Source organism: Exophiala mesophila (genome assembly GCF_000836275.1).
Source record: "Exophiala mesophila strain CBS 40295 unplaced genomic scaffold supercont1.2, whole genome shotgun sequence".
NCBI lineage: Eukaryota > Fungi > Ascomycota > Eurotiomycetes > Chaetothyriales > Herpotrichiellaceae > Exophiala > Exophiala mesophila.
In genome coordinates this window covers 1,203,646-1,227,828 of record NW_015622505.1, presented here as the reverse complement: position 1 = coordinate 1,227,828, position 24,183 = coordinate 1,203,646, and the positions used below count along the sequence as shown (strand labels likewise).

The 24,183-nt window shown below is 50.8% G+C and overlaps 8 protein-coding genes across 8 annotated transcripts; 4 read left to right on the top strand and 4 right to left on the bottom strand.

Annotated features, from left to right (window-relative positions):
- The first annotated feature begins 7 nt into the window (after positions 1-7).
- PV10_02340 (uncharacterized protein) lies at positions 8-5,471 on the top strand. Its single transcript, XM_016366643.1, has 4 exons — positions 8-368; positions 418-1,589; positions 1,640-4,624; positions 4,685-5,471. Exons 1-4 carry the CDS (start codon positions 287-289, stop codon positions 5,246-5,248), a joined length of 4,803 nt encoding a protein of 1,600 aa, XP_016226161.1. The 5' UTR covers positions 8-286; the 3' UTR covers positions 5,249-5,471.
- A 429-nt stretch (positions 5,472-5,900) lies between these two features.
- On the bottom strand, positions 5,901-8,459 carry PV10_02339 (uncharacterized protein). The gene is made up of 2 exons (XM_016366642.1): positions 6,890-8,459; positions 5,901-6,830 (listed from the first exon to the last, which is right to left on the bottom strand). The coding sequence occupies exons 1-2, from the start codon at positions 8,251-8,253 to the stop codon at positions 6,065-6,067; spliced, it is 2,130 nt and encodes a 709-aa protein (XP_016226160.1). The 5' UTR covers positions 8,254-8,459; the 3' UTR covers positions 5,901-6,064.
- Positions 8,460-8,923: 464 nt separating this feature from the next.
- On the top strand, positions 8,924-10,462 carry PV10_02338 (GTP-binding protein ypt5). The gene is made up of 4 exons (XM_016366641.1): positions 8,924-9,187; positions 9,241-9,260; positions 9,317-9,535; positions 9,586-10,462. Exons 1-4 carry the CDS (start codon positions 9,115-9,117, stop codon positions 9,931-9,933), a joined length of 660 nt encoding a protein of 219 aa, XP_016226159.1. The 5' UTR covers positions 8,924-9,114; the 3' UTR covers positions 9,934-10,462.
- PV10_02337 (uncharacterized protein) lies at positions 10,295-12,652 on the bottom strand. The gene is made up of 2 exons (XM_016366640.1): positions 12,507-12,652; positions 10,295-12,420 (listed from the first exon to the last, which is right to left on the bottom strand). Exons 1-2 carry the CDS (start codon positions 12,550-12,552, stop codon positions 10,535-10,537), a joined length of 1,932 nt encoding a protein of 643 aa, XP_016226158.1. The 5' UTR covers positions 12,553-12,652; the 3' UTR covers positions 10,295-10,534.
- Positions 12,653-12,816: 164 nt separating this feature from the next.
- Positions 12,817-14,779, top strand: PV10_02336 (uncharacterized protein). Its single transcript, XM_016366639.1, has 3 exons — positions 12,817-12,966; positions 13,035-13,166; positions 13,225-14,779. The coding sequence occupies exons 1-3, from the start codon at positions 12,865-12,867 to the stop codon at positions 14,569-14,571; spliced, it is 1,581 nt and encodes a 526-aa protein (XP_016226157.1). The 5' UTR covers positions 12,817-12,864; the 3' UTR covers positions 14,572-14,779.
- Positions 14,733-17,336, bottom strand: PV10_02335 (uncharacterized protein; the record flags this gene model as incomplete). The annotated part of the gene is made up of 2 exons (XM_016366638.1): positions 14,733-16,896; positions 16,948-17,336. 2 exons carry the CDS (start codon positions 17,334-17,336, stop codon positions 14,898-14,900), a joined length of 2,388 nt encoding a protein of 795 aa, XP_016226156.1. The 3' UTR covers positions 14,733-14,897.
- A 1,025-nt stretch (positions 17,337-18,361) lies between these two features.
- On the top strand, positions 18,362-21,107 carry PV10_02334 (uncharacterized protein). Its single transcript, XM_016366637.1, has 3 exons — positions 18,362-19,277; positions 19,402-19,643; positions 19,697-21,107. The coding sequence occupies exons 1-3, from the start codon at positions 19,005-19,007 to the stop codon at positions 20,784-20,786; spliced, it is 1,605 nt and encodes a 534-aa protein (XP_016226155.1). The 5' UTR covers positions 18,362-19,004; the 3' UTR covers positions 20,787-21,107.
- Positions 21,102-23,029, bottom strand: PV10_02333 (uncharacterized protein). The gene is made up of 2 exons (XM_016366636.1): positions 22,659-23,029; positions 21,102-22,564 (listed from the first exon to the last, which is right to left on the bottom strand). Exons 1-2 carry the CDS (start codon positions 22,953-22,955, stop codon positions 21,239-21,241), a joined length of 1,623 nt encoding a protein of 540 aa, XP_016226154.1. The 5' UTR covers positions 22,956-23,029; the 3' UTR covers positions 21,102-21,238.
- Between the last annotated feature and the right edge of the window lie 1,154 nt (positions 23,030-24,183).

Here is a 24,183-nt window from a genome sequence, read left to right as displayed (position 1 = left end):
GCCAGTCAAGGCCAGTCAAGGCCAGTCAAGCCATACTGCTGCATCTGCATACACCTCGCTTGTCTTTAAGGATCATGTGCGCATACTGCGTTCTTCGTCGCTCGGCCTTAAGCCTGACAGCTCGAGTGAGGCAGCAGCTCATCCTCAGCCTTAGGGTGGGCATCTTTGCATCTTTCTTCCCACGCATCTCAGCATCTTCCACTGTTCCTGAGATGTTTGTTTGTCTTCACCTTCAGAAGAATCCAGCCGTCCATCAGCCTCGATGGTGTTAGTTCCCTCGTAAACCATGGACTCATGGCGCAACTATCTTCCCGCTGTGCTTAATGCCAAACATCCAACATCTGACCGAGGAGAGGACAATTCGAGGGGTACTACCTTCTCCATGATGTTCCATTCTCTGTGCTGACATCTGTTCAGGTGCCCGTGGCTCCTTTGGTCCTCCTCGCACTCTCTCCCCCAATCACCGGGCGCCGTCAAGAAACAGTTTCTCGCAAGAGGACGTATTCCACACTCCGAGCGCCAGCCCACTTCAACATACTAATTCTGTCTCCTCAAATCGCATGCCGAGCTTTTCTGGAATTCACACCCTGAGGCCAGGCCACTATATTCCGACAGCGAAGACAAATCCCCCTACTCGAGCGTTGGGGGAAGGTCCCAAGCCAGAAGCTGTGTTGCCAACCCAAATGAGACTGTCATATTTCCCAGAAGAAACCAACACAATCGAGCGGCAAGCAGCTCCTGGATTTGGACGCCGCTCAGATAACGAAGAGCGGTCAGATGACGAAACAGCGACCGACATTGTCAGTATATACCCTACCAAGACCATCTCCAAACGGTATCTTCACAATTCTCAGCCCAAAGAAGAGGCTACTCCATGGGATGAAGGACTGAATTTCGACCTAAGCGACTTAATGTTTCCCACTGCCATTCAACTGCCCCAGGTCATCCAAGATCATCTCCAACTAGCCGCCCAAGGCTATCAATCTGAAACGCCTCCAGACGGCCTTCCAACACAGCCATTTCCTTCGACATCAAATCAACAGCAGCTGGCAACTGCTCGGGCCTTGCACCCTTCAAAAAAGCCTAGCGCGCCCGCAGACAACGATGCTGACTCCGGAACTGAAGATGAAGAATATTGTTGTGCTGTCTCTAGGAAAGCTTCGGTAGAAGACCCAGATGTCTTTTACTGTTATGGCTGCAAAATGACCTACTGTCCCAAGTGCTGGAAGAAGCAAATCCCGCACAAACGAGGAAAGCCAGGACATGACAAGGTAGATGCCGTCGTGGCAAAGATGATCCAGGACACGCTTGAGGTCGATATTAGCGAGGCAGAGCAGGCCCACCTCCATCTTCTGGATGAATGTGCCTCGTGGTTTGGTGCCGTCAAGGATGAAGATGGCGTTGTCTTTCGTGATTTTGGCCGCTATGCCTCCCTCATGGCTGAGCATTCCCTTGAAGAGCGGAAAATCATGTCCCCAGCATTGATCTCTTTTGTCGGTGACACTGGAGCCGGTAAAAGCTCCCTGGTCAAACTCCTAGTGGGCCTTCAGAAGACGAAACACTCGCAAGATAGTAAAACTCCTAGCCAGGTATGTTGATTGCCCAAGATCCCCTCACTGTACCTAACCTAGACCGACAGACTCCTGTTGTTGGAAGCAGCGGCGCCGCGGTGCCCACTTCTGGCGATGTCCATTTGTATGCGGATCCTCATACATTTTTCACGGATCGGCCTTTGCTATACGCTGACTGCGAGGGCCTGCGAGGAGGCACCTTGGATCCTGTTGGAGCCAAAAGGCGGCGAAAGATGGCACTCTCGAGCCATGCGCGAACCCGGACTGCTTCCTTTGACAAATACATGCGTCGGAGGCACGAAACTTCGGAGAGAGACATAGCCTGGGCCACCACACCCGAGAGAACGACGCGCAAATTCTTCGTCGAACACTTGTACCCAAGGCTTTTGTACACTTTCTCCGATGTCATTGTTTTCGTGGTCAAGAATGCTCGAACCATCGAGGAAGTGGTAGAGCAACTCGTTGTATGGGCAGACGCCGTGATTGAGACAGCTTCCAACCAGCCCGTCCTCCCTCATGCAATCATTGTTTTGAATGCATCAGATAACCAGAACGCGGATCTATGGGACGTCGACGCCTCTACCACAGAATTACTGTCCAGTATCAGCCTTGCAGTGCACGAGAACCCGAGGCTCAGGAAGCTGGCAAACAAATGGATTTCCCGCGGGTTCGATATCGATTCCGTCAAGTCTTTGCTCTTGGCCTACTACTCAAGTGTGCGCGTCGTTCGTATTCCGGAGAAGAGCCAGCCATCATTGGTGCATGACCAGATCCAGCGTTTGTACGAGGCAATATCCGCATCCGCTGCTGGTGCACAGGACGAGAAACACTCCAAGAGAGTTAAACTAAGTGCAGAATCCTTACAACCCTACCTGCAGGCAGCGTTCGATCACTTCTGCCGCGATCTGAATGATCCTTTCGACTTTATCAAAGCCTCATTTGCGGACAGTGGAATTCCATCCGACTTCAGCGGCAACATCCTCAAGTTGGCTGTAAACATCATGAACAAGTGGCAGAACAAGATTGATGGCGCACTCCTGTTTCGCGAGTTGAGTTTCATTGTCGCCTCCTGCGTCATGTTGGATGCTGTGAGAAACCATAACCTTGGAATGGCTGGCCCTGTGTTTAAGCAATATATCGACCATTTTGACGAGACTCTGGACGATTTCTGTGAAAAGATCTGGCCCTGTGAATACATCTCGGCCAAAGGACGTTGTGTTAACGTCAAAGCAGGCCACACTAAGGGCCACCAGCTATCCCAGGGCCAAGTCATAGGCCCTGGATCCTACCAGTCACGGTTCTCGGCTCACAGTAACCGCCAACAATTCAGGAATGACATCTTCGAAAACTTGCAGGAATTGCTGTCCAGTCTTACTGGTGATAACCGTGCTGAGCGCGATGCGGCTGCCAACTTGCATGAGTCGAAAATTCTGGGGCCTTTCTACAGGCATCTGGGTGGTGCAACCAATTTTGTGAGCCAGTCCGCCTGCTTTTCTTGCCTGGTTTCGCCTGCCGAGCACTGTCTACCATGCAAACATGTCATATGCACCCAGTGCGCCCGTGACTTCGGTGTCCCCCGGGGTCAAAACGCTGTTGAAATGAAGTTCTGTCCACTTCACAGGTCCGAAACGCGTGATCTCCGCCAGATGATCATGTTTAAACCAGAGGATGCAGGAGTCCGCGTACTTACATTGGACGGCGGAGGAGTCCGAGGCATCCTCATGCTGAAGATGCTTGCTCGGCTGGAGCAAGATTTGGGGGGTTGTCTTCCCATAGTGTCATTTTTCGACCTTCTGATTGGTACCAGCACTGGAGGCATCATTGCTCTGGGGCTGGTCGAGATGGGTTGGTCGGTCAAATCTTGTCTGAAAAGGTTCGAGGTCTTCGCCCAGACGGCATTTCAGAAGCACAGAATGTTGGGCGCGGAGTATTTGGAATGGCTTGTCGCAGGATTCCAACAGGGCAGATATAAAGTCGAACCTCTGGAGGACCTGCTCAAAAAGGAGTACACGGAACGAAACCTCTTTGGCGGTGTACGAGACGATTACTCGGAATTCTCACCACGCAACCATATCGCCAGCAAGGTCGGTGTGACCACGACGACGACAAGCGGTACGCCATACCTTTTGGCGAATTATAATAGGCATGAAACAGACGAGAGCGCTCGTTATGGGTTCCTGCGCTCTGAGAAACCCGAGCAAGAGATTAAAATTTATGAAGCTGCAAGGGCTACTTCGGCAGCCCCCAAAATATTCAAACCCTATGGCCATGCAGAAAGCGGCCATACTTTCATCGATGGAGGGGTGTATTACAATAACCCAATCGAAATTGCATTGAGAGAACAGTCTCTCATATGGGAACAGAGTCGCCCTCGATTGCCAGATCTCGTCCTTTCTTTGGGTACTGGACATGCACCAAGAGATTTCAGGAGAGGGAGGCCGTCCAGGGCCCCGGCAAATGGAACCAGTGGGCCCGTCTCCTATTACAAGCACTTGCTCAAGATAGCAGTTGATCATGCCAAGAGCTCTCAAAGATCGGAGGAGGAATACCATCGGGTTGTACAACATTACAGGAATCATCCTCAGGCGGCGAATTGTTTCGCCCGGTTGAACATGCTCTTTGAGGATGGCATCCCTAAGCCAGATAATGTCGGACTTATGCCATCAATGATGAGCTTCGCCGATGACGATCTAGATGCTCGCTCGTCAGAAGTGCGACATATCACTAACCGCATGATAGCATCCTCTTTCTACTTTGAACCGACACCAGGCTCTCTCCGGAAGATCCTGGGGACATCCATCACCATCCAAGGGCACATTAGATGTCGCTACACAGGAAATCAACTCGAAGCATTTGGAGACCTCTTGAAACTTCGCTGCCAGGAGGCCTTTAACGCTCCTGGAGGAGCTTTGCACAGTCCTTGCTTCGTCCTGGAAGACCGCTCAAGGCCGAAAGAAGCAGCTCAGGTCATTCTTTCCGATCATGTGATAGACGGTATGAGCAACCGTGCCACATTCAACCTCAAACAAATTACGCTGGAATTGAAGAACCTGGTAAGCTGAGTCATAGCCAACGCCTGTTCGGTGGACATGTAGCTGACTGTTGAACCACAGAATGCAGAGTCGGATATCTACTTGAGATTCGGCTCCGAACGCGACTCGGATCAGAACAACTCAATCAGTGGGTTTCCAAGATGCTGGGACGACCGGAAAATCACTCCCATGACGTCCCGGCTGAACCTCAGTGATGTTCGTGGAAGATTTCCATCACGGCGTGGACGACCAGATTGGTCTGAACCGGTTGGAACCAGACATGCTCCAATCCTAGGAAGATATGCCATAGAAAGGAATCCCGGACTGGCATCTGACGAGCAGATGGCGTTCGTGGGGTCTCGACTGAGCGAGCCAGTCGCTGCAGAGAAACCGCCTCAAGAACTCGATACCGGGGTGGTAGTTGCGTCTACTACACCATATCGACCATATCCCCGTATTCACCGGACCCCGCGCGAGGACGAGGGGAGCGAGGTCGTTCCTGGACCAGACACAGATAACATCCACAGCTTTTATGCCGAGCTAGAGGCCAATACGGCTGTTTTCGAACTACCATCCACCACATCGTCACAGGGCAGAAGGCCAGGGTCAGGGTCAGCGAGTGCGGCGTCTGCCAGAGGGGCTTGAGGCCATGGCTGGCATTGTTCATTGGGCAGATACCCTGTGATATACCGACAGAGTTTGTTTTTGGGTGGAAGCAATGCCGATATGGAAATTTCGGCATCTATAATGTGTGAATGATACTCTACCCCAATCATGATCGTGCAGCGGAGAAGATGTGTTCTCCGCGACATGTCTTGAACATCTGCTCAATTAAGAAATCCTATATTTCCAATGCGCAGAAAATGAAGCTCAGGCTTTGAGTTTCTCTTCCGGTTGAAAAGACCAGTTTAGCAGAGTGCACCTCTATTTTGTGTTTCGATGATGTACCTATTTCCTAATTACCACTCGAGGTACTCGTAACAGCAGAAGGAGAACCTCTCTGATGTGGGGATTTTGATAAAATTCAGCCCTCGGCCCCACAGGCCACATCCTAAAGGGGCAATTACAGGAAGTTCTATCAAAATCCAGTAATTGGTCTGAATATCGCATCGTCGACAAAACGCTTAATCTCTGACTTCTGAGATTAACAACAAAGTCCTCCTTATCAGGTGCCCACGAGTCAACGCAGGTACCGATTTCAGGGCCCCTTCAATCACTCTGGTACAACGTGGACCCGAAGAAGGCATCACCAATCGACACTAATACACTGCAGTGGGGTACCCTTACACATAACTCTGTTGGATCACTTTCTGGTTATTCAAAAGGAGGAAGATGTGATTTGATATCATCTCAAAACCTGACCTCTACATGGAGGCAATAATCGGAACCGGAAATAGACTTCATTATTCCACCGCAAATTGAGTCGACCAAGTGCGCTAATTGGGTGATCTAGAGTTTGAACTATTCTATCCTCTTCTTGCCCTCCTCCATAAAACCAACATTGGCCATACTGATGTTGCGGGCACGACGGTCGTTGACATGAGCGACAGCGATGAGCGAGCCAATGACGGGATCTTTCTGGGCACGGTGGAGGGCGGAGGAGTAGCCTTCGACGGCATAGGCCGGCGTATTGAGTTTGGGCCAGTTGACGTAGAGCAGGCCATGGCCGTAGATGAACTGGAAAGACCAGGCAGCAATGGCCAGGCACAGAATGGTAAAGATGCGCAGGGGCCAGATTGCGGCGTTGGGGGGTCGTCGAGTGATTAGAGAGATGATGACGATGAAGATGGAGGCTGCCAGGATGTATGGTACGGCCTGGATGATGAGTGGTCGCCGGTCTTTTGTCTGCAATGAAGAGCCGGCGCCTGAGGAAGATGGCAGATATGTGCCCAAGAACAGGTCAAAGCCATCTTGTCGTGGGCCGTCTAGGAAATTGTTTCGCACATATCGAGTACAGGAGTTGTTGAGGTCCTGTAGCATACCAGCCCTTGTACGTTTGCCAGTCCGAGTGAAGTCTGTCTTCAAGGCACCAGTGCCTGAGTAGGCGTTGGACACAACGTCGGCATTATCAGCCCACATGTTTCGGAAGAGGAATTCAAAAGTGACATCATCGCCAGCCTTTTCGCCCTTGTGTAGAATGCCAATATCCTGAAACTGTTGCGTCAAAGCCCATCGTCCCAGCATACTTTGCACGACATTTGTTCGATCGAGGCAGTCCATGCAATTCCTATGAGGCTGTTAGTGGCCAGACGACAAGAATTTGATGTCCTAGACGGGTGGACTTACGTTCTCACGACAGCACTTTGTTGTGTGCGAACTTCAAGGGCGCCGGAAGGAGACCCAGGATTCTCGGCGCCTCTGAAATACTGGCCCATTCTTAAGCCATCGATAAGCTCGTCCATTAGTAACTCGGCGCGGTGCCACTTGAGACCCTTTGTCTCGTTGTGGAAGTCAAAATAGACATAGTGCAATTTGTCCATACTCTGGTGTTGGGTGGAAGGATTTATCTCGCGGAACTTCTCGTCGGTACGTCGATCGCCCTCGGTGGATTCTTGGGGAGAATTGACCAAGATACGGACAACTTGCTCATACGCTTTCTTAACCCGTTCTTCCCTTCCACGCTGATTGACAAGGTTGACAAGGTAGTTTTCGCCATAGGTTCGGATCTGCTCGTCGAAGTGCTTTCGAGCGGCCTCTACGGCGGTCTCAACGCCTCTGATCTGGAGTTTGGGGGTATAATGAAGGTCGTTGATTTCTGCCCAATAGACAGGAACACTGCCTCGAGTTTGCACATATGACAGAACTTGAGATTCTGATGGTTGAGCCCCCACCTTGCCATTCTGAACACCGGAGCCGCCTGCGTAACCAGTTGGTTGGCCAGAGGCATCATTGAGAATGGCAATTTGTTCGGTTTCATTGAAATTGGAGACGTGACCCTGGTCATCGATTCCACGAGAGAAATACCTGGTCCCTCCACGGAATCTCGACCGTCTGGTGATGAGGGCAAAGGTAAAGCTAGTGGATTTGATTTTTGCTGGGGTAATTCGAAGCATGCCAAACATGACGGGAAGGATATACGGGTCTACGCCAGGCTGAGGCTGACCACGGATCGCGGAACCTGCGCCGCCACCGGTACGAAAATCGATGAGGTCGGTCTGGATGAATCTGTTCCAGAAAAAGCGATCATCGGCACGTCTCCACAGGGGCTGGGAAAGATCGGTATTGGACTGGCGTTGAAAGCTGGAAGTGACATCGTGGGAGTAGGAGAAATACATGGGGCCTTTGGCGAGTAGGGCCTTGAGATATGTGAGGTATGTGTCTTCATCTGGATCGTGGACTGGCCGTTCTCGCAAAGGGAGGAATTCAGTTGCGACAACCTTATAGATCATATGTCCGCGCAATCTCCCCATGGGCTGGGCTTTCGTGATAACGATGACATACTTGTCCAGTTTCAATTTTATTATGCCCAAGATGCCAGCAATGCTAGAGACTCGTTTAGCCCCGAGGAGAGAGCCGTCATTGAGTCTAATGTCGCCGGACGGGCGCTCGACAACCAAGGTAGGCGCAGAGGGGGTGGAAGGGGAAGTGAAGGCGTAGTGAGAGACAGAGGCATGGACGTTGATGTCGCGGAAGGGAAAGAGTTGAGCCATGGTGCGGAAAGTTGGCAAGGAGTGATAGCAACCAGGTTGTTTACAGATTGGATATTTGGGACAAGGGGTCTAGTAGACTGGCATGATCGAGGTTCGAGAAGGCAAAATCTAGTAGAGAGTGAAGTAGCAGCAAAGATGGTGAAGATGACGAGAGCAAAAGAATCTTATCGTGGGCTTTTGGAAAAGAAGCAGATGCGCAGTTGTGGTTCAGAGGTAATTGTCATGTTTCGTTGGAAGGTGCAGGTGCAGGTGCAGCCTTGCTTCAACTTGCCTTGGGGGTGGCAGGTGGGTTGAGTTGGGGTGGTGGCTTGTGAGATGGGCAACCCAATTACCACATTTTGTCCTATCTGTCCTCTAGACTCTTACTGAGCAGCCTCTATTAGCCCCCCATCATTCCCCTATCAATTCCCATCTAGGCGACAGTGTTAAGCGGATGCTGCGGGTATCCAGTCTGCCAGTAGTAGTAGTGGGCGCCGCAGGGACAACTACGCGTACCGCTACGCATGAAACCCGTCAGCTCTGCATGAATAGTATCGACTCCTTCACTCCTGCCGCCTGTGATTGGCAAACATTGGCACCTGCATCGCACCTGCCACGCCGTGCACACTTACGAATGACGTACTCTTCGTATGTGACTATCTAGCCCACCGGAATCATACGGAGAAGTATTGTCACCCTATCCCCTTCTATCACTCACCAGTTCAACATCAACACCACCACCACAACCACCAACACCAACCACAGACTCTACTTCCACCACATCGTCATTCCATCCCATTGCCGCCTCTCACATACCACGAGACACCAAAGTCCTCTTCGTCGCTATATTCATCCTCATCCTAGTCCCTTCCAATCCTGACAATGGCTGCAAGAGCTCCCACTGGCCGTCCCGGCGCAGGCGGCAGGTTTGCCCAGTTCAAGCTGGTCTTACTTGGTACCACCCCACCCTGGCAATTCCATATCTATCAATCACTGACTTGATCACAGGAGAATCCGCCGTCGGAAAGGTATCCATAACCTTGAATCCGCTTTCCTCCATCCGTGTCTAATCGTGCTTATCCAGAGCTCCTTGGTCCTTCGTTTTGTCAAAGATCAATTTGATGATTATCGCGAGTCAACAATCGGCGCTGCTTTCCTAACGCAGACTATATCTCTCGACGAGAATACGACCGTCAAATTCGAAATCTGGGATACCGCTGGTCAGGAGAGATATAAATCGTTGGCGCCCATGTACTATCGCAACGCCAACTGCGCCGTTGTTGTCTATGATATTACCCAGGCAGTATGTACCCGACTCGTTCTCTACAAACACCCTCTAATCTTCTCCTCAAGTCGTCATTAGACAAAGCCAAGTCATGGGTCAAAGAACTCCAAAGACAAGCAAATGAAAACATCATTATCGCCCTCGCCGGAAACAAGGTTGATGTCGTTAACGAATTCCCCGACAAGCGAGCGATTCAAACCGCCGACGCCGAGGCCTATGCTAAAGAAGCCGGATTACTCTTCTTCGAGACATCGGCAAAGACATCGACGAACGTCCGTGAACTCTTCACCGCCATTGCTAAAAAACTCCCTCTCGATCAGGCCGGGCCCCGGAATCTAAGGTCGAACCCACGACCGGGCGTTGACCTGAGACCAGAAGCCACAAACACACAAGGTGCAGGGGGATGTCAATGCTAAACGCGAGAGCAATCCCGGAGATAGATTGTCAACGGATGTCGACTTGATCATACCATTCATCATCCTGCCCACCTTTTTTATACCATTGTTCACATTGAGCCACAGGAGCAGGCGTCGGGATATCGGAATGACTGGGGCAAGGGCTGGCCTGAGGTTTCAGGTCGGATTCAACGCTGGATAATGGATGAGTTGACTGCTACTGATTCTTGTAATGCTTTCTCGGCGGCGGTTGGTGTGTGTGTGTGTTCCATGCAAATCCGAAAGATCAAGTAGAATCTGGGGTCGACGAGGTACTTTGGTAAATTCCATCGCCTACCACAAGGCAATCAACGTTGTTCCTTGAATTGACCCTGATGAATCTTCACATTCTCTCTGATCTGCGGTGATGCAGGGCTGATCACCAAACACGCAACCAGCATAACCCCTTGTCGACTACATACGACACTGGGTGGTGGATTCCGCGGCACATACTATACTGCATTAATATAATCCGTGAACCTTAACCTAATCCATATCAAGGTCCCTCTTCTTCTCCCTCTCCTCCCTTCTGGAGTCCAAAGTCCTATCTTCACACCACATTAAAACCCCAAACTCCCAAAGCCTATACACTCCCTCCACTCCTCCCTCTATCACCGACAATACCTGCCATTTCCAACAATGCTCTTGCACCGTCCTGATCACCACCGAAATTAACCCCTCTCCGTCTCGCCGCCTCTGCTTCCTCCCACGCCAGACGTTTGGCCTGTTTGACCATCTCATCCTCTTCGGCTTCGGTTGGAAACGTGATACCCCAGACCTCGAGTTCAGTGACAGAAATGGTGGTTTTGGTAGGGATCGTCGTGGCCGCAGAAGATGTGGACGACGACGACGATGATGTCTGTGCGAGTTCTAATCCAGCATCGGTCGTAAAGGCGCCTTGACCTGCTGAACCGTCATGTTGGAATGTGGCCGTCGACATATCCGGGCCGATGGAGACAGATACCGGACCTAGAATCGGTACAGCTGTCTGACTACTTCGTGATCGCGAAGGTGGTGGAATCACACACCCTAGTGCAATACCCGTCTTCAAGTGTAGATAACTCGCTGGTATTGTGTGATTGTATCGATTAGAATGGAACATGGCCTGTCGTGGAGATAGAAGAAATAGACATGGTGCATCGGCGTTGTTGGGGTCGTGAGATGTTGATGATGAAGGTGCATGATACTTGTTCGTCGAATCCGTCCATCGATCTGGAAGGTATGCACCGAGTGTAATGGACTGAGAGTCTGGTGAGCCAGTAGTTCCTGAAAGGAGGAGCATCGTCCCGGATTGCCAGGATATGACTTGACGTGAGAACGACGAGAGTGATGTGCCACTACTTGACGTTGAGTAAAGTAAATTGAAACGTGCGTTGGAAGTATAGATGTTGGTCTGAATCCCTGTTGGTGTAGTCAGTCTGAGGGACGTCGAGAGTTGAGAGAGGAGTGTGTCCGTGAGATCCGTGTCATCTAATGATGCACTGTCGTCGCTAGGTCGATATATTGGAGAAGCTTTCACGGGAAAGACAACCGGTACATCACTTCCGTCACGATGCTTGTTCAAGTTGATGTTCTTGCTGAATAGTAAGTGCTCGAAGAGTGGAGATAGCGGTTCGAATAGATCTGGAAGAGTAAAGGTGACGGTTTTGACAAAATTCTGATATCGAATACCGTTGCTGTGAGGGTCAGGATCAAAGGCCGCGATGATAGCGTCAGCTGAAGTATTCAGCGCTTTTATCTTGTCCGACGTCAGACTTTCACCGTATGTCCCCAGAGGTGTGAGTGGCTCAATGCTGGCCAAGAGAAGAAGGAGAGTGATGAGCTTCCGGAAATTGTCCACGGGAATCAATGCATGGTTCATCTTACGGTCGATGGTTTGTCTCTGGTCATGTTTGAAGACTTCGATGGCATCAAGAGAGTCCAGAGCAGCCAGTGCGAGATCGTCTTCATCCTCGTCTTCATCACCGTCGTTGATTGGATCGTCAATGGCAAATCCAGTTATTCTGGTTTCAACGGCCTTAGCATTCTTCATGTCTTCTGGGAGTTGTTCGTCCACGATCGCCTGCATGTCGGGTTTATCTCGTGGCGAAGAAACACTAGCTTTGCGATCAAAGACGGCCAGACTTCGGAATAAAAGCTTGGCTTTGTCCTGATTTCCCTTCTTCAGGATCTTTTTATACCTACCCGTCATTATCGTGACGACTTTCAGCGTAGCCTCTCTGGTCAAGATACAGGGCGCCAGACTGGGGAATGGAAATGCACCGAGGTAGGTACACATTTGGTAGAGGACAGGGCCAGCATTGAGAGCTTCTGGGAGGGCGAGGAATCGACAAAGCGTGTCTTCCTTCCAGTACTCGACATCTTCTTGATGGTCGGCCAGGGTTTTGAAATTGTCTTTATAATGAGCGATCTCTAGATGTGAGAAGCATCTTGTAGCAAAGCGAAGTGCAAGCTCATGGCTTAGCTGCTCTGAACAGAGACACCAGATCAGACTTGAGAGTCCATTGTCTCATAGAAGGATGGATGGATGCCTGATTTCTCCTCTCTTGACTTACCTATTGGAATCTCCTTTGGAGGCTCGGACGATTGTGATTGACCCATTTTCTAACAAGAGCCAGAATTGCGCAATGATGTTCGTCCTTGACACTCTACTAAATCATGGTAATTGGACTCCAGAGTGAGATGGGATGTGACATGGAGCATGGACTCAAACTCATGTTCCAATTTTTGATGATGACCTCGTGACGATAGCCTCGTGAAGATAGCCGCACACTCCACCCCACAAGAGTACTCCGCTGTAGTTTCACAACCGCAGTTACAACCTCAACTTTTTTGAACCAACGAATCCTCCAAGCGCACATCAATGTGAAGCCTCTCGCACAGAGTAGCACAGCCGTCGGCCATGTTTCCCTCATGATTAGAAGATGGACTCTTCGATCCACCATTCAGCCAAAGCATTGCATCCGGGGATTTGCAAGCAGTACCAGAACCATGGCCATGGCGAGGACATATGCGGTAAGAGTGATTCTTCGAATGCCATGCGCATTGTTGCGAGATGATTGTCATACTGAGATCCACGACAGGACGCCGTCGCGTCCCTCAACACCCTGCAGTCAAACTTCGCCATCGTTGATGCGATCCGCAAGTCGGGAAGAAAAATGAATGATCAAGCAATCCCGGAAATGATCGAGTGGTGCAGAAAGATTGGTTATCAGGTATGCGAGATATGAAGACGTCAAGGCCGCGATTGAGTGGCTTACATGTTGCAAATAGCCCTCTGACTTTGACAAAATCAATGCGATCCATATCGCCGGAACCAAGGGCAAAGGATCCACCGCAGCATTCACCTCGTCCATCCTCTGTCAATTCATTGGTCAACAGAGTGGTGAGAGAAGATTAGAAAAAGTCGGACTCTACACATCTCCGCACTTGCGATTTGTGCGCGAACGCATCCAACTCAATGGCGAGCCCTTGTCAGAGGCACAATTCGCCAAATACTTCTTCGAAGTATGGGATCGGCTCGAGAAGGCCGCCCAAGACGCGGGCATCGATCCGAGTTCCCCTGGCACGAAACCGGTATATTTTCGATATTTGACCCTCATGGCATTCCACACCTATGTGAGTGAAGGAGTCGACGCCGCCGTCATTGAGTGCGGCATAGGCGGACAGTATGATAGCACAAACGTGATCGAAGCCCCGACGGTGACAGGCATCACCAGTCTTGGGATCGATCATGAAGCAATGCTTGGGTCGACGATTGACCAGATTGCATGGCATAAAGCAGGAATCATGAAAAAGGGTGTCAAATGCTTCACGACAGATAGCCAGCTATCAGATGCCAAAGCTGTACTGGAAAAAGTTGCTCTGGAGAGGGAGAGTCCACTTGTCTATGTCGACGTTGAACCCGAAATTGCCAATGGCGACATCCAGCTCGGTTTGCAAGCTGAGTTTCAAAAGACCAACGCCAGTATCGCAGTGTCACTTGCCCGCGAGTGGCTCGTTCAGAAAGGTGTCGAAGTGAATAAAACTAGAATCAGACGAGGTCTTGAACAAGTGCGTTGGCCAGGACGATGCGACACACGTCGGGAACCGGGACTTCGATGGTGTATTGACGGAGGTCATACTCTGGAAAGCATTGAATTGTCAGGGAAATGGTTTGCCAGCGAGCTCCTGTCGGCTTCCACGTCGACGGCAACAACTGATCATATTCAACCACGATTCCTGATCTTCAATCAACAGACTCGCGATGCCGCAGCACTGGCTAAAGCACTCTTCAAGACCCTCTCGACTGCCCTTAACGACCAACATCCCTTCACTCATGCTATTTTCTGCACCAACACCACTTTCAAAGAAACCGGCTTTCGACCGGATTTGGTGTCGGTAAATACCAACGCCTCAGACGTCGAGGCGTTGAAAGTCCAAAATAACCTGGCCGCGACTTGGAAGAGTATCGATCCGGCAGCTGAGGTTCATGTTGTGCGAACCATCGAAGAGGCCGTCGACCTTGTTCGCGGCTCTGTCAAACAACAAGGCCAGGGAGACGAGGTCACAGCTCTTGTCACGGGCAGTCTTCATCTCGTCGGTGGCTTTTTAGAAGTACTGGCCAGTACAGGCGAATAGAAAGAAGAAAGACACGCCCAGGCCGTTCACAGTCGGACAAATACATGCACTACAGATGCGTGCAGATACCATCAACTGGTATCATCGTCAATGTCTTTGAAATGAAAGGTAGAATTTAAGATGAAGAGCAATCTTCATATTCGAATCATTGGCCTTACGCTCAGGCCATGCGTAGTGTCTCGCTTGTACATTATATAATATCATTTCGGAAATAAATGAGGCTCATGTTAATATTTTGGTCGTTTCATTACCTCCCTTTGCAACAAGAGATATAGTGCGTTGGTATCTGCTCAATCCCAGCTCTTTCGCTCAAAACATACATCAAATCATGTCAAATGCGAGGAATATCTGTGCTGCGAGGTGGGTGTCACCGGGCTCACGCCGGCGTGGAAAAGACTTTGACGGCGATCGTCTGGTCCCGTAAGAGGTCCGTCCGGCCGTGGACTCGGTAGTGTGTCGAACCCACTACTAGCGCTGTCATTAGGATGCATCGTAGCGAAGCCAGTGCTGCCTCGAGCTGTTCCTCGCTCGGCGCCGAGTTCGTGAATCTGATTAGACTCTTCTACTATCGGGTGTATGCTGGAGCTGGCAGGGCTGTTGTCATTCTCGAAGCGCGTGCGTTTCTCTCCGTTGTATGGAGCAGCCCCCACGGATGGAAACGGCCAATTAACAGTATCCTGACCTGGGCCATAGGAGCTTCGTGAAAACGAAAATTCTTCCTCGTTCTGAGGGTTGGCAAACTGGGTGCCGCTTAGAGGTGAAGGGCGGTATTCGTTGGAAGACGTCGACTTGGAGTTACTGTGTGCATGTGTATGCCCGTACTTGGAGTCATATGCGCCATCTAGGATGCTCGAATGCCGAGGATGATCCAAGTCGTTGTAAGCTGTGGCCATTTCATAGGGCGGCTTAGGCCTCTCTGTGCCAGCCATCTCATGTCGCTGTGGCTGGAGAGGAGGGGTCGATTCAGAAGAATCAGTCACTTTCTTCTCCATCTGATCCGGATCCATTGGTGAAACCGGAGATCTTGTTTTGGACGAAATGAAGGACCCGCCGTTGAGCCAGTTCGTGACTCTGCTATGACCCGAGGTTGATGATTTGACCGATGAGCCGCTGCGGATGATACGTCTTCGACGGAGAAGGAGGAGACAGAGGATGATAATGAGCAGGCCTACTATTCCAGCAGCGACGCTTATCCCAATGATGGCAGCCCTACCCACGCCCCCGGAAGAACTTTCGTCTTCTGCGTTGCTTGCTGACGCTGATACAGACGAGTAAGGATAATATTGAGTGACTTGCTTTGAATATCGCGAAGTGAAGAGAGTTTCCAGAGCATCTTCAGACCAGGATGTCGTCGCGGTTGAGCCCCCATCTCTGTTGCCACCAATCACTTCACGGAGGGCAGCAGGAACCTCGTAGTTTGACCATACATCAGGGTCATACGAGTCCTGAAACTCCAAGGTGTTGAGATTGAAAACCTGGATGATGCCGCCTTCGACACAGTTGGCCTGATTCTGATGAACTCCACCAATGACAAACATCTGGTCCGGGTATGGAGTTACACATCTGTGGCCAGAACGTCCATGGGTGGACGTGCCTTTGTAAGCGTTGACCCAGGTGAATGAGGGGAGCGACAAGATCCAAACATCATCGGAAGGGACATTGCCAGAATCCAGTCCGTTATAGCCACCATAGATGTATATGTTGTGTGAAGACGAATCTTGCGCGGTAGCCAAAACCGAGCAAAACTGGGTCAATTGGCCTGGGGCTTCGCCAGTAGTATTCTGCAGATACCACTCCTGCGAGGCAATGTCATAGACAGGGACAGATGTCATGAACCCAGGGCTTTGTGCTCGACTCTCCTCTTGTTGCGATTCATTGAGACCTCGTGCCCAAATCTCTTCAGGTTCAATGACACCTCCGATAGCAACCAAGATACCACGTTCCGAGGCTGGAACCCATACTAGTTCTGCGTTTGCACGGGCTGGGATGTTGTCTGGAATAGTGATGTTGGTCCATTCTTCATTTCTCATCGTCGACATATCAACCTGTATCAGAGTATTTGCCGTGACATTGGCAGACGAGTCGTCATAATAGATTGGACCCCAGCCTGGAGCTCTCATGCCACTAAAGTAAAAGCCAAGATCCTCGCTCGGGGCGGACACTCCAGCGCCGTTGGTCACATAGCGCGTAACGTCATCAGGTAGGGTGCCTTGATAGAAGCCGGGGGCCCAGCTCGGTCGGTCTGGACCATACTGATAGGCTTCATAGCCCAGAACAGCTTGAGCGCTTTGAGGTGAGGTGGCATCGGTGAGCCGGGGCAAGCCACTACAAATGTCAGTACAGTTGGAACAATTTTGTAGGAGGCAGTAGACGAACCCGTATAGATAGAGCTCGCCATCGTTGGTGAACATGGTGCCGTCGACATAATTTGGAGCTATGTTGTTGCCGGCACCACCAGCCTTGGGCATCCGCTGGAGCAAAGCAGATAAATTGGTAGAAGCAGTATTGAAGGGAGTGGAGAAATTGAGCATGAACATGTCTCCAGCGACATTGCCGTCACTGCTCACAACGGGAGTGGTGCCGTCGGCAAAGGCAGTCTGCCACCAAAGGAGACCACCATCGAGATAGACGGCATCACGAATAACGCCAGCGCGTAGACGTGCCCAGTTGCAAATGGTAACATTTTGTTGGACGTCCACAGCCGCAGCAGGTCGCAGCGACAAAGACCAAACTATCAGAAGCAAAATTGGAATCAATGACCTCATATTGGTATTATTGTGATCGTTTGGGCGTCATGTCGTCGTGATCTGGTCAAGAAGTTCGTGTCTGTTTAATCACGATGGAAGTGATTGTATTACCTATCGTAATCGGGTGGGCTGCAGAACAATTGACGATGGAAACAGGGTGTCTGTAGAAACTGGGCATGAATGTAGGATGTTTGATAACGAGTATACGCCATCCAACGCCATTTTGGCAATCCATGAAATGGTTGCCACCATAAGACCCTGTCAATCCCCGGCAAGTGCAAGATCCGGTAATGTTCGACAAGTGTCCAAGGCCTAAATCCACAAAGAGACTTCACTGGCCCTCGAAGGGAAGATCGATGACAGATGGCCAGGCCCGGAGCCAGGTCCACATTAGTCCACTGTCCCGCAAAAGGGACGAAGATCGTCACTAGTGACTATGAGGAAAGCAGGTGCTGGCTTGTCTTGGAGGAGGGCGCGGGTGTTCAGAATGGAAGGTGTCAGGGACATCTGGAGCCGGCTTGAAAGCAACCAGTGACATGAAGGACGTGTCTTGGAATAGCCGGGGTTGGATCTTTGAATAGCATCATCGGTGTCAAGATAAGTTCCTGGGCGATTGTCCAAGTGTTCTTGACGGGTCGGGCTTAAGCTCTTGGTGAGACCAAGACACGAGAGAGCCAATGATGCAGGGATGAGGAGCGATGTGAAAGGATAGGCAGCGGGAGCATAGCACCATGGCATACGGAGCTACATGGATGTTTGGTAAAGAGGATGATGAATGGTGGACCGTGGATGGTGGGTTGATCGTTGACGGTCAAAGCTCAAAGTGAACGGGATCTGAAGATCTGCTGCAGCCGAGACAAAAAGTTGGCACTAGCCTCATAAGATCCTAGTGGTGGCATCTGATTGGCACACGGCGCATCTGTTCCCCCAATTGTATCAAGAAGATCGCCCCGCTCTGCCCGCATTTGTGGAAGGAGCCATTCCGGAAAACTGCTCCTTCCTGTTCCTCAAATCCCATCCTCGCATCATCGACGTCTCTCGTTTTTCCAACCCAAGTTACATCACCGCTTCTCAACCTTACAGTAAGTCAGCGTGGCCAATGTCCATCATTCATGCATCACGGGCCTGCTGGCCTTCTTCTGCCCTATCCTAGTCTCCTTTTAGCCAAGGCCTCCGTCGAGTACCTGGGCTCTGCCTCATCGTGTCCCCTCACCGATCGGCACCACTTCACTGGATCAGGTAAGATAATGGGGATCGCAAGGCTAGCCAACACATTCCAGAGGCACGAGAGGGAATTCTCCGTGGCTGGGATCATCATGAATCAGAATCAAGGTCACACCCTTGAAAGCTGAATGCCATGCTTCACTGACCCGTGCCTGCAGAAGTGTGCCCACCTCCATCACGACTTGCCGATGATGTCGCTGGCCAACCTTCCAAGCTCATTAGCTACTACTAAACCCGTACGTCGGCCGTGGTCAGCTTTTGTCTTGGTATTCGATTTTACTTTATATCCTCAACTGCCTGCAGAAGTGGCTGATTTCTATCCGTCCACGCGGCAAGGTGATCTGCATTCGCCAGACGCTCGTTGAAGCTACACACTCTCTCAAAAATCAGATTGATACAATACTGCAATGATGACTGTATAGCTGTGAAGAGTATGAGTATTGTTGATTGCGGCGAACCACCATGCATTCGTTAACCCTGCAACTTGTGGCCTGCCTTTCGGCAGCCCTCACCACCTTCGCTCAAACCACTGGCGCCGATGTCTACGTGACAACCGCCACATTATACCCACCACCCGAGGCCAATGCCACCCTCCTCAATGGCACATTCGTCTATACCTGCCCAGTGGCGCCAACAGTTTTTGTTAATCTCACCGAATACATTCCAGTCATTGAAACCACCACACAACCGCTGACTGTATATCAAACCATCATTTCGACCACCGTCGTGACCTCGGTATGTGAGAGAACTTTGCTCTTGTTCATTGCAAGATATCAAGGAGGCTTGTCTGTCCCGAATTGCGGGAGACATGGCAGGGTACTGCTGTTTCAGTTGCTGATTATATTCTCATCCGATGTAGGTTCAGGTTCAGCTCTTTACAGAGACCACCACCGAGGTCAGCATCACCACTGACACGACCGTCAGCGAGACGACGGCAACGGAACTGGCGACAGTAACCACCCCCACAACAGATACACTTACCGCCACAGAAGTCCAGTTGCTCGTTACTACCACCCAACAAGTCACAAGCGTAACATTATGTCCGACCAGAATTGTCAACCCAGCATTCACTGCCCTTAGTCCTTTCCCAACAGACTGGACGTAAGTACATCTCCCGAAATCCCTTCATCTGGAGCTGACATAAAGGCCTTTAGATGGGGCTGCCCTCCTGGCTGGTTATGCAGGCCAGATCGAGAACAATGCAACTGGGAGTTCGGATTGCCGGATCCGAACTTTGTATGTTCGCCTAATCACTGTGTCCCAGCCGAAGCCCTTCCTGCATCATTGCCAACATGGGACGACAGTCCCCTAGGCAATTCCACGCCCGCCCTCGACCCAGGCCTCACAGTTCAGGGCATTGATTCATATTTCATGATGGCACCTGGTGACTTTGGGTTGGGTTACAGCATCTTCGTGGTTGATGAAGTCATCGTGTTGACATCCACCACTCTATTGTTGCCAACTCCTACTATCGACGCCCGACAGGCACAAACAAGTGTCCCAGGAGCTTGTTATCCTTGGTGCAACAACTGCCTGCTCGAGGCTCAAGCCAACGGCAAAACCCCGTCTCTGTGTATGCCAGATTCAGCATTTGTGGCATCGTTACAACAGTGCGAAGAGTGTATCGAGGCGCGTGAGACCGAGGACAATGCTGGTTTCGTCCAGATTGCGCCACAATTCCAACAGTTCCTGGACTACTGTGACACATTCGCCACCATTACCGTCACTTCATCTATTGCAACCACCACCACCGATGGCTCTGGTTCGACTATTAGTACAACCCTACCGACCACCTCGGTGACAGTCACGTCGACCGGAACAACTTCCCCACCACCTCCTCCACCGCCGCCGCCGCCGCCACCATCGACCACCGCCGAGCCTCCACCACCGCCGCCCGTGACGACGCTGGTCACGACTAGTTTCTCAGATACCACTGTGCTCGGCGACGACTGGGCGCAGGTGACAATAATCCTCCCTGTGGCTGATAATAGCACGACGACCATCTACGGTTCTAGCTTGACCGAGGGAGCGACACTAGTCCTGCCACTTGCTCAGACGACACTGACGTACGAGACGACACTGACCGGCCCATCATCTGCACTAGAAGCCTCTCGCGCCTCGACTGGCGAGCCAGCTGAGTTCACGGGAGGTGCAGCGAGTCTCAGAGATTGGTCGCAGAATGTCATCTGGCGAAACGGAATGATTGTGCTCGCCACAACTCTATCGTTGTTATGGAGCCTCTAATCGACATCATCCCCTGAAGACTAATGTCTCAACTCAAGTCTAGGGAGAATTACTCTCCAAGCCGCCCCCAGCGGAGCTATCGCCATATTTTCACGACTTCTACGAACATCTCCAGGTTTGTCGAGGGTGGATATAATCACATGCCATCATAATCATATATATACATCCCTTATGTAGGATGTGGAAAGTCCCAACATGGTAAAGGTGGACAATGAATAGAAAGTATATAGGCCACAAGAGACGAAACCTGTAATTAGGTGATGAAATCAGCAAAACAAATGATTTGATCCACAAGAATACTGATATGGCAAATGCCCTCACTCTTAAATTCAAAGTGTGTAATACTATTCTCAGTACTATACATGGCACTAAATTATTCACATCGTCTTGGGACATTCCAATCACATCTTGAGTTAAGATTTGCAGATCGCGGTTTGATGGCACCTCGACAATCATGACAATTTTGGCTCCTTTGAAGCCACTCCATTCTCCGTATCTGTTCTGGTGGTCTCCTTGGCAACCTCAATGCCTTCCTCAGGACGTACATCATGAAGGACTGGTGGACCTTTGAAACTTTTGCGGGCACTGACAAAATACCAGGTGACGGCCACGGATGAAAATGCGGCAAAGACGACGCTTGCGTAATTCATTGTCTCAGCCGTCACCGGAATAGCCACTGGCATACAAAAGATGACCACAGCGAGGCAGATCCAACACACGGTAGCAATGTTAATGAAAAACCCGAATCTCCCAAGGCTGAAGGACGAATGTTTGACGGCATCGCGGCGCCGAAGCACCAAGACCAATATGGGGAGTCCGTAACTTGTGCTCAGGCAGATGGTCGCAACACCAGTAAATGCATTGAAAGCAGCCGTGGATCCAAAATAAATCAAGCCGAGCAAACAGTCAACCACTGTAGACAAGATAAGGCCCCATAGAGGGACATCAAATCGGGTGCTAACTCGAGCCCAGAGCTTGGAACCAGGAATGGCCCCATCGCGAGCAAATGCATAGGTGCACCTGCTCGCTGCAGTGAGGGCACCGGTGCCGGCGAAAAACATGATACCGAGGATCAAAAACAAAAGCCCAAAGCCGCCACCAGCGGAACCTGTAGCGGTCTTAAAGATGAGTCCAATTGGTTGTCCATTCGCCACGGACAACAACGTCGGAACATCTGGCAGAACGAACAAGATTGGAAGTAAGTAAACAACTCCGGTGAAGCCAGCAGCAGCGACCGACCAGACGATGGCTTTTGGAACTTCTCGATGCGGATTCTGGACCTCCTCGCACATCGAAGCTACCATTCCATAGCCAGTCAAGGTATATGCAGGCTGTAAGAGACCGACGAACCATGCCCATCCACTTGGCCAACCAGAGGCCGAGGCATCAAAGTGAGTGAAGACAAATTCAGCATCTCGACGCTCATCCGCCATGGAAAGCAGGGTGACGAGGATGATGATGACACTGGCGGTAGTCCAGTAGATGCATGCCTGGTTAATATGGTTCAAGTATTTTGAGAAGAAGACGTTGATAGCGGCACAAATCAACATCACAGCCCAGAACATCAAGACGACCTGCCAGTCAGTCGCCACAAAGTCTTCATCCCAGAGAGTGATGGCAGAGAGGAGTAGTTGTGCACCTCCAAAATTGATGCTGAGGGTCACGGTCCAGTTGCCAATGAGGGTCAGCCAGCCAGTAATGTACGAGACCATAGGAGCCCATTCTTTGGTGCTCAGCATCGCAGACCAATAGTAGACACCTCCAGCGGTTGGGTAGACCTAAAGGCAAGATGGTCAGCCAGCTCTCCTCTCAAAGCATCATGGTGGATATTTGGATGGAGGGTCAGTAGGAAAGGGTGACTGGGGATCATACCGCACAAATCTCAGCCAATGAGGCGGCAAGGGCGAGTGAAACGAACGACACGAAGATCCAGCCATACAGGACAGAGACGGATTGGCCATCGGTCAGAGTGATGTAGAGGGTGGTGGATGAACCATAAGGGACGGCCATAATGGCCATTGATAGGCCCAAGACCGTTATCATTGACAGATTTCTTGGGAGCTCCGACTGGTAACCAAGCTTTGCCAGGGCGGCATCGCTCTCGGTAGCTTGGCCTAGACTGGCTCGACGCCCACCTGTACTGCCAGCCAGGGAAGGCCGTTTCGACATATTGAAGCAGACTGGCACAGGCGATTTCAGAAACACGTTAAAACTACCGCCCGACTCCAGTCCTCGGATTGAAGAAGAGATGAGAACAGTCACAGTTTCCAGTCATAGTTTAAATTGAGGTGGGATGGCGTCCTCTTTAACTTTGGGCGCTCCTTCCAAGGTCACTCCGTCTGACGTCACTTGGCGTGAAATAGGCTTAAGGGCGTGAGAAGAATGGAAGGAACGATTGCTATTACGAAAAACAAATGCAAGTGCGACCGATCAATTGCAACCGCGGTATGTCTTCTGGCACGAGATAGTAGCATGATGCTGAAGGATCTAGCTGGTCCTTCATGGCCTAATTGGGTTCGATGAGAAATCGAAACATGACATGAGAATGCTGTCTCGTGAGCAAGCATTGCCCTGAGGACCTATGGTAGTTACCCAGCTTATCATGACCTTGTCTTACTCAGTCACGATGAGACACGAGTATTGCTCCGATTGGTCTGAAGGTCTTGAAATTACTTTCATTTATCTATTCATTGCGATGGTCGGTGTGTAGTGGTTGCGAGCAAGGACAAGATCCAACGCTCTCGTTAACTGCTAACTACGTAACCATTGTCTGGGGGGGGGGTCAAAGAATCGTACGACCTTGTGTAGGTTAATTGTGTCTACCACCCGCAGAGGATCATTGAGCTCGCCAACCAAACTATGAATGTCGGCCTCCATACTTGGGAGCTCTCAGCAGATAATATGTACCGTTGAATCCTTTTGTTCAATGGCCACTTCAGTCTCACCAGTGCCGACTAGGCCTCCAAGAGCACAATGATATTCTGAGAAGCTTCGGCTTGAGTCATTGGTAATCCAGTCCTGGTCGTCCAAGCCAAATTGCAAAAGCAAATGCTACACATGCGGTGGCAATAGGAATTCCGCGACATCCTCTCGATGCTGAGCTACTCTGGGATGTCTGTGATGCTGTTGCCGACTTATGGGCTGGCGTAGTCATCCTCACCACTGGCTTCGATTTGAGCTTCTTACCACTTGCTGCGTCCTTTGGCGGGAATTCCAGAATATTGCCGCCCGATACCGAACTGGGATGACCAGTACTGCCTGGGACGCATGCTTCCCACTTCTGTGCGCCGTTCAGCCCAAAGGCTGCCTCAGCGACCAAACTCCACAACGAGGTGATGTTGAAAATATGTTCTGCCTGCCACCAAAGTTTGCAATCGGCCGCTTCATAGACAAATTG

Excerpts from the sequence above, each read along its gene's own strand:
- PV10_02336 (XM_016366639.1), top strand. The coding sequence starts at position 12,865 with ATGATTAGAAGATGGACTCTTCGATCCACCATTCAGCCAAAGCATTGC. Across the intron at positions 12,967-13,034 it reads CCATGGCGAGGACATATGCG|GACGCCGTCGCGTCCCTCAA; the intron begins GTAAGAGTGATT and ends GATCCACGACAG. Across the intron at positions 13,167-13,224 it reads GCAGAAAGATTGGTTATCAG|CCCTCTGACTTTGACAAAAT; the intron begins GTATGCGAGATA and ends TGTTGCAAATAG.
- PV10_02340 (XM_016366643.1), top strand. The coding sequence starts at position 287 with ATGGACTCATGGCGCAACTATCTTCCCGCTGTGCTTAATGCCAAACAT. Across the intron at positions 1,590-1,639 it reads ATAGTAAAACTCCTAGCCAG|ACTCCTGTTGTTGGAAGCAG; the intron begins GTATGTTGATTG and ends CTAGACCGACAG. Across the intron at positions 4,625-4,684 it reads CGCTGGAATTGAAGAACCTG|AATGCAGAGTCGGATATCTA; the intron begins GTAAGCTGAGTC and ends GTTGAACCACAG.
- PV10_02333 (XM_016366636.1), bottom strand. The coding sequence starts at position 22,955 with ATGTCGAAACGGCCTTCCCTGGCTGGCAGTACAGGTGGGCGTCGAGCC. Across the intron at positions 22,565-22,658 it reads CATTGGCTGAGATTTGTGCG|GTCTACCCAACCGCTGGAGG; the intron begins GTATGATCCCCA and ends TCTTGCCTTTAG.
- PV10_02334 (XM_016366637.1), top strand. The coding sequence starts at position 19,005 with ATGCATTCGTTAACCCTGCAACTTGTGGCCTGCCTTTCGGCAGCCCTC. Across the intron at positions 19,278-19,401 it reads CGACCACCGTCGTGACCTCG|GTTCAGGTTCAGCTCTTTAC; the intron begins GTATGTGAGAGA and ends CATCCGATGTAG. Across the intron at positions 19,644-19,696 it reads CCTTTCCCAACAGACTGGAC|ATGGGGCTGCCCTCCTGGCT; the intron begins GTAAGTACATCT and ends AAAGGCCTTTAG.
- PV10_02338 (XM_016366641.1), top strand. The coding sequence starts at position 9,115 with ATGGCTGCAAGAGCTCCCACTGGCCGTCCCGGCGCAGGCGGCAGGTTT. Across the intron at positions 9,261-9,316 it reads GAGAATCCGCCGTCGGAAAG|AGCTCCTTGGTCCTTCGTTT; the intron begins GTATCCATAACC and ends GTGCTTATCCAG. Across the intron at positions 9,536-9,585 it reads TCTATGATATTACCCAGGCA|TCGTCATTAGACAAAGCCAA; the intron begins GTATGTACCCGA and ends CTTCTCCTCAAG.
- PV10_02337 (XM_016366640.1), bottom strand. The coding sequence starts at position 12,552 with ATGGGTCAATCACAATCGTCCGAGCCTCCAAAGGAGATTCCAATAG. Across the intron at positions 12,421-12,506 it reads TCCAAAGGAGATTCCAATAG|AGCAGCTAAGCCATGAGCTT; the intron begins GTAAGTCAAGAG and ends GTCTCTGTTCAG.
- PV10_02339 (XM_016366642.1), bottom strand. The coding sequence starts at position 8,253 with ATGGCTCAACTCTTTCCCTTCCGCGACATCAACGTCCATGCCTCTGTC. Across the intron at positions 6,831-6,889 it reads CAAAGTGCTGTCGTGAGAAC|GAATTGCATGGACTGCCTCG; the intron begins GTAAGTCCACCC and ends ACAGCCTCATAG.